General features: G+C 46.6%; 1 protein-coding gene and 1 long non-coding RNA gene across 2 annotated transcripts in view; one reads left to right on the top strand and one right to left on the bottom strand.

Moving 5' to 3' along the window:
• The window catches only part of LOC105990701, a 17,119-nt gene extending 16,222 nt beyond the window's left edge, over window positions 1–897 (top strand). Inside the window, exon 3 of the long non-coding RNA XR_001175328.1 lies at window positions 710–897. This is a non-coding gene — a long non-coding RNA (uncharacterized LOC105990701). The remainder of the gene's footprint in view (window positions 1–709) is intronic.
• Chfr (checkpoint with forkhead and ring finger domains, E3 ubiquitin protein ligase) overlaps window positions 1–6,716 on the bottom strand; it is a 23,710-nt gene that overhangs the window by 5,408 nt on the left and 11,586 nt on the right. The window contains exons 6-9 of the mRNA XM_013023170.1: window positions 4,686–4,842; window positions 3,532–3,686; window positions 3,222–3,384; window positions 985–1,130 (exon numbers count right to left, since the gene is read on the bottom strand). Coding sequence (XP_012878624.1) covers window positions 985–1,130; window positions 3,222–3,384; window positions 3,532–3,686; window positions 4,686–4,842 — 621 coding nt within the window. The remainder of the gene's footprint in view (window positions 1–984; window positions 1,131–3,221; window positions 3,385–3,531; window positions 3,687–4,685; window positions 4,843–6,716) is intronic.

Here is a 6,716-nt window from a genome sequence, read left to right as displayed (position 1 = left end):
TCTCACGGTCTCTCCTGCCCGGGCTGGCTTTGAACTGCGATCCTCAGATCTCAGCCTCCTGAGTAGCTAGGATTACAGGCGTGAGCCACCAGCGCCTGGCCCCCAAGAGACTCTTATCTCCATAACCAGCAAAAAGCCAGAAGTGGAAGAATGGTTTAGGTGGTACAGGGCCTCATGCATGCAAAGCGAACACTCCACCACTGAGCTGCCTCCCCTGTCCCTCAACTCTTCAGCTCAATGCTAGCGCTCTACCACTTGAGCCACAGCGCCACTTCGGGCTTTTTTCTTTTTGCTTATGTGGTGCTGAGGAATCGAACCCAGGGCCTCATGCGTGCAAGGGAAGCGCTCTAACCCTGAGCCACCTTCCCAGCCCTCCATAGTTTTCTTGATGGCAACTAGGAAAAGGGAAACTGATAGGATAATATTAAGGTCAACTCTGTGGAATCTTGAGGCAGCTTTTGGGAACTCAGAACAGTATGCTGGAAAAAAGACAATCTCTTATTTGAGGAAGAGATAGGTATAATTATCATGCTCTTTTCTTTTAATTCACTAGGTGATATGAGCTGTGAAAGAGTGGGTTAGGAAGGGACCCCATGGTGAAGTTTAGGATACTAATTAACAAGTGTGTTCATTAGGGGAGACTCAACAAATGGACATTTATCTGACTTCTTACCAACACTAATTTTCATTTATTTATTTCATTTTTTAGAGATACTATCTCTCCAAGTATCCCAGGCAGATCTTGGAGTCTTGACCCTCCTGCCTCTGCCTGCTGAGGACTGGGACTATAGGAAAGCAACCCCTTAACTGGCCTGATCCTGATTAAAGCAAACAGGAGGACACAGGAGGCAGGGGGACCGCAATGAAGCAGTGGACTGGAGGGTAAGAAGGTAGCAAAGAAGAGTCAGAGAAAACATAAAACCAGAGCAGTACAGTAAGGAATCAACACAATGGAATGACTCAGGTTTGGACCTGCTGCCTCACCTGTTGGGAAGCTGGTAGAAGTTGATGGTGTGTCACCCCCAAAGGCCTGAGGGGACCTCAGCTCACTGTCCAGTGCTGGGCAGGGAAGGGGATGCACAGCTTGTCTTCTGAACTCAGGACACTGTCTGCACACGATATATGGCTGACTGCAGGAAGAGCACATAGCAAAACTAAAGCCATGGAAGAGCACACCCCAGCAGTTCTGTCTGAGTCAAAGCTATCCAACCACTGTCTCCTGTTTCTGGTCCTTGAGCCTTCATGCTACAGCTCTACCACTGCTGAGCTTCTCTGCACACTGGTGTGTGTGAAGGGGAAGAACAGGCCTTTCTTACCTCCGTAACTCCCACTGTTAGAAAGCACACCACCAAGAACCACTGAGAACAGAGTCTGAAGGGGAGGACCACACCTGCCACACATGCTTGGCACCAACTGGTAGCTCAGTGCCTAGCCACTTCCCTGCTCCATTCCTCACTCCACATGAGTCAGCACACTCATCTGAGGCCACTTAGTTCCTACTTGGCAAGACATGGACTCAGAGGTTCCAAGGCTGAGAGGAAACTAGGATCAAACAAGAAAACTACCTCAAAGATGTTGCTGGATCATCTAATACATGTGGGTCCTCTCCTTGTTAAAACCAGAGCATAATATGCAACAGCTAAGAGATGTTCTTTACCCAGTTAACTTCCCACCTAGCCAGTAGGAACTCTGTATTACTCACCTAAATTGCCTATCACTTCCCTAAAAATACCTGACCTGTATTTTTGAATAAACTACTAGAAAAAAAAACTGTAAAGAATCTGGGTTTGGAGGCATGGTTGGCAAAACACTAGTCAGTGAGCGAAAGCATCAGGAAGCAAGTTCAGGTCCTGGTCTTGGGCCAAAAAAGAAAACAAAAGAATCCATGGGAAAGTAGATGAGACTCTCAATTCACTTAGAGAATCTTGAAACCTGACATCAATGACAGGAACCAGGAAAAGGTAAGACTTGACCAGACAAAGACAAAACACAGTGACGAGATTTACAGTCTCATCTGTAAGGAAAAAACATAAATGCAAAGGACTACTCCTACGATGAGAATCCCTCATGTGTACCTTACTGAGTCACATCTGAGTGACCTTTCTGATAGTTGAGTTACATACATACCAAACGTCCAACAAGGCTGTGTTGACAGCTGTTCACACCTGTAATCTTAGCTACTCTGGAGGCTGAGATCTAAGGATTGAGACTAAGTCTGTGAGACTCCAGATAACTAGCAAAAAGCTAGACTGACACTCATGAGCCTTGCTAGTGCGAGGTCCTGAGTTCAAGCCCTGGTATTCCCCATCCTTCGCCCTAAGAAAAGTCTAGAAAAAGTCCAGAGACATTTAACACCCAATCACACTCTCTTTTTTTTTTTTTTCTGGGTCCGGTCATGGGGCCTGAACTCTGGGCCTGGCGCTGTCCCTCAGTTCTTCAGCTCAAGGCTAGCACTCTACCATTTGAGCCACAACGCCACTTCCGGCTTTTTTCTTTTTTGCTTATGTTGTGCTGAGGAATCGATCCCAGGGCCTCATGCATGCAAGACAAGCGCTCTACCACTGAGCCACCTTCCCAGCCCAATCACACTCTCTTATGTGGCTATTTCACTTCTATTTACCTATCTTTACCTATATGAAATTGGGTACATATGCATAACACATAGCCTAAGAATGCCCTGCAGCATTGTTCCCAAATTCAAAATGTTGGGACTAATTCAGAATCCCATGTACAATATGATAGGTATTTATCAGTATACAATTCTATTTTGCCTTAGTTGGTTTTTGTTTGTTTTTGAGACAGGGTCTCACTATATAGCACAGGATGGCCTTAGCCTGGTGAGTGCTGAGGTTAGGCATAGACCACGTCAGGATACATTCTGTTCTGTGAAAGCATGTAGACAGGACATACATATAAATGACAAGATGGATATACTAAAATGTTAGCACCTGGGTAGCTCAGTAGTAGAGTATCTCTCATGTGCATAAGACCTTAGGTTTGATCCCCAGAATGACAGTAGAAAACAGAAGAGATGGGGAAAAGGAAGGGAAAAGAAGAGAGTGCAAAGGACAGGAGAAAAGGGAAACAAAGGGTGAGGAGAGGAGGGGAAGGGTGAGGAAGGAAGCCAGGGCCATTCCACTGCTAAGGCTCCACCCTGTGCAGACCACCGAAAACGCACGCACAGGGCTGACGCCCCACTGTGAGCCAGCCACAGGTCCCACCTTATGTCTGAGGATTCACTGTCAACATCTGACAGCTCTAGCAGGTCCTCTGAACTCCCTTCTTCATCAGAGAATGATCTCCTGACTTTTGGCTGAAGCATGTCTTGAGTGATCTTATTCCTGGCGTCCATACTTCTCACATCTTCTTCACTGCGACTCTTATCTAAATGAAAAGACAAAGGGTCATTCAAGGGCAGCACCTAGGGAATATTCAAAAGCAACAAACAGGGAGATACTGAAGACTGTTCAAAGCAGAACCTGTGGTCCCAACTCCTGAAGAAAATACGGTCCAGGGGGTCTGACCACTTGCCTGGGTGTTGGACAAGGTAAGCTTCTACAAGGTTGTTCAGGATGTGGTTTTTACAGATTCGTTCCACTGGACAGCGGCAGGTGGGGCACAAAGACGAACGTTCCATCCAGCCAGAGTAGCAAGCTGCACAGAATGTGTGCATGCAGGGCTGCAAACTGGAAGACAGGAGGAACACATCTCCAGACAGAATCCTCCCAATATTTGCCTCTGTGACCCCTTGGAGAAGGTCTGCAGCAGGCACATTCAGGGAGAAGGGCAAGCTGCATTCAAGCCATTGGACCCACTTTCAGGCCATCTATCATCCACCTAAAAATACTCCAGGGCTGATAAAAAGTCATATGGTGCCTGTTTTAGGAGGGTCAGAGGAGAGCAGATCATGACTTCAGGAATATAAGCGAAAGCACCAAGTTGTTCGGAAATGAAAGTTGAGTTGGTTCTGCCTCCTAAATTCTTCCAAGAGTAAAGAGAAAGCTACCCCTGGGATAATCAATCTATGATAAATACTATATTTCTTTAACTAAGAAGTATATAAAACTTGATATAATTCATCTGATCTGTCTGCAAGGTAGATGGATTTGCTGGGATACCTATGACCTATGTTAGTCAAAACCAAGGCTGACCAAAAGGCTCTTTACGCTTAGCCTCCTCTTCTCACTCATGAAGTGCTGGGTGCCAGAGATAGAAGCCTTGTCACACCTGTGCATGGGCAGAGACATGAGCTCTTAGGGCAACAGTTCTGAGCCTGTCACCCACACCCATGGCCTACGGTGGCAGCAGCTCACTGGCCATAAGGCATAGAAAGAGGCTGTCTCTCTCATCCTAACCTGTAAGCTAGCTCAGCTTTCTCTATAATGCAGGAAACAGGCCTCCTGTTCCCTGTATGACCAAAACTGTGGGCACCTGCTGAGTGCAACTTGTTATTACTATGTTGATGTGTCCTTTCCCTTCCTTATTGAAAAAATGAAGCATAAGTAAATATGCGGAACCAAAACCTGGGCTGTCGTCAGTCCCTCAGATTTCTGGGTGCTGACAACCCATCTGGTCCCAGCTTTCTGTAAGGTTTATGTAAGTGTTTCCCTCAATCTCGTACTGTCTTCCCTCAGAGACAGCGCACTCCCGAGAGCCAAGCCAGCCTTGGGTGTGAGGAAGCGTACCTCACACAGTCATGTAGCAGGTCTTGGCAGATGATACAGGTGAGTGTCTCCTCCATCTTGTCAGGCTTCACAGAGGCAATTCTGACATCCTCACGGATGGTTTGGGTATTTCTACACTGATCAGCAACCAATTGAAGGTTCAATTCAAGCTCCCCATCTGCAAGAGAAAGAGGTAAGTTCTGACACAACCAAGGAGGAAACCAATATAGGGCTTTTTTTTTTCTCCCAGTCCTGGGGCAATGCCCTGGGCATTGTCCCTGTATGTCTATCTATGTGGTACTGAGGAAGCAAACCCAGGGCTTCATGGTATACATGCACTCTACCACTAAGCCATCTTACCAGCTTTTTTTTTTTTTCTAGAAATATTTTAACTGTGGGATGGGAAGGTAGTTCAGTGATACAGTGCTTAATTGCCTTGTATGCATGATGCCCTGGGTTCAATTCCTCAGCACCACATAAGCAGAAAAAGCCAGAAGTGGCACTGTGGCTCAAGTGGTAGAGCGCTCACCTTGAGCTGAAGAGCTGAGGGACAGAGCCCAGGCCCAGAGTTCAGGCCCTATGACTGATATTTTAACTGGTAGACACAGAAAATACTCAGACAAGCCGGGCGCTGGTGGCTCACGCCTGTAATCCTAGCTACTCAGGAGACTGAGATCTGAGGATAGAGGTTCAAAGCCAGCCCGGGCAGGAGAGACCATGAGACTCCTATCTCCAATAAACCACCAGAAAACCGGAAATGGCGCTGTAGCTCAAGTGGTAGAGCGCTCGCCTTGAGCTGAAGAGCTGAAGAGCTGAAGGACAGCGCCCAGGCCCAGAGTTCAAGCCCCACGACCGACAAAAAAAAAAAAAAAAAGAAAGAAAATACTCAGACACTTCTACTGTCCAGAAGCAGAGAATACACAGCCGTTGACATTTGATTTATAAAGACTGACATTTGTTTACATTTATGAAGACTTTAAAAAACTTTTATTTTGGAGATACTGGGGTAAACACTTAGGGTCTGTGTCACTTGAGCCTTAGCCCCTTTTGTGTTTATCTTTCCAGATAGGTCCTCATAACTTTTATCTGAGTTGGCCTAGGACTAAGATCCTTCACCTATGCCTCCCACATACCTAGAATTAATAGTTGTGTACCACCCAGCTCATTTCCTTTGTGCTTAATTTTTAAGTCGGTCATGAGGCTTGAAATCTTGGCCTGGGCTCTGTCCCTGAGCTCTTCAGCTCAAGGCCAGTGCTAGTGCTCTACCAATTGAGCCACAGCACTACTTCCAGTTTTCTGGTGGTTAATTGGAGATAAGAGTCTCACAGACTTTCCTGCCCAGGCTGCCTTTGAATGTGATCCTCAAGTCTCAGCATCCTGAGTAGATAGGATTACAAGAGTGAGCCACCAGCACCCAGGTGTGCTTGGTTTTATTTTGCAGTACTAGAGCTTCATGCTTACTAGGCATAAACTCAACCATTTGAACTCTGCCTTTAGCCTACACCCAACTTATTTGTCTCACTAACAGTTTGCTCAGATTGGCCACAAATTGCAATCATTTCAATCACCTGATTACTGACAAGATAAGGTTATCAGTGTGAGCCTCCACCCCTGGCCCTTTACAAAACCTATTATATGTTGTGACTGTGTGTGCAGCTACTGGAGCACATACTCAGAGCCTGTGTGCTGTCCCTGAGCTCTTTCACTCACGGCTAGGCCCACTAGCACTTGAGCCACAGCTCAATGTCTAGCTTTATGCTGGTTAACTGCATGTAAGAGGCTTATCCCAGATAGACTTCCCTGCTCCAGTTTCTTCAAGCTGTATTCCGAGATCTCAGCCTCTAGAGTAGCTAGGATTACAGGTAGGAACCACCAGTGCCAAGCCTACAAAGTCTATTTTAAAATGCCCCCAGGGCTGGGAAGGTGGCTCAGTGGCAGAGTGCTTGCCTTGCATGCCATGAGGCCCTGGGTTCGATTCCTCAGCACCACATAAGCAAAAAGAAAAAAGCCGGAAGTGGCACTGTGGCTCAAGTGGTAGAGCTCTAGCCTTGA

The sequence above is a fragment of the Dipodomys ordii genome, unplaced genomic scaffold (assembly GCF_000151885.1).
Source record: "Dipodomys ordii isolate 6190 unplaced genomic scaffold, Dord_2.0 Scaffold66, whole genome shotgun sequence".
Taxonomy (NCBI): domain Eukaryota; kingdom Metazoa; phylum Chordata; class Mammalia; order Rodentia; family Heteromyidae; genus Dipodomys; species Dipodomys ordii.
This window is presented reverse-complemented; position numbering and strand designations above follow the sequence as displayed.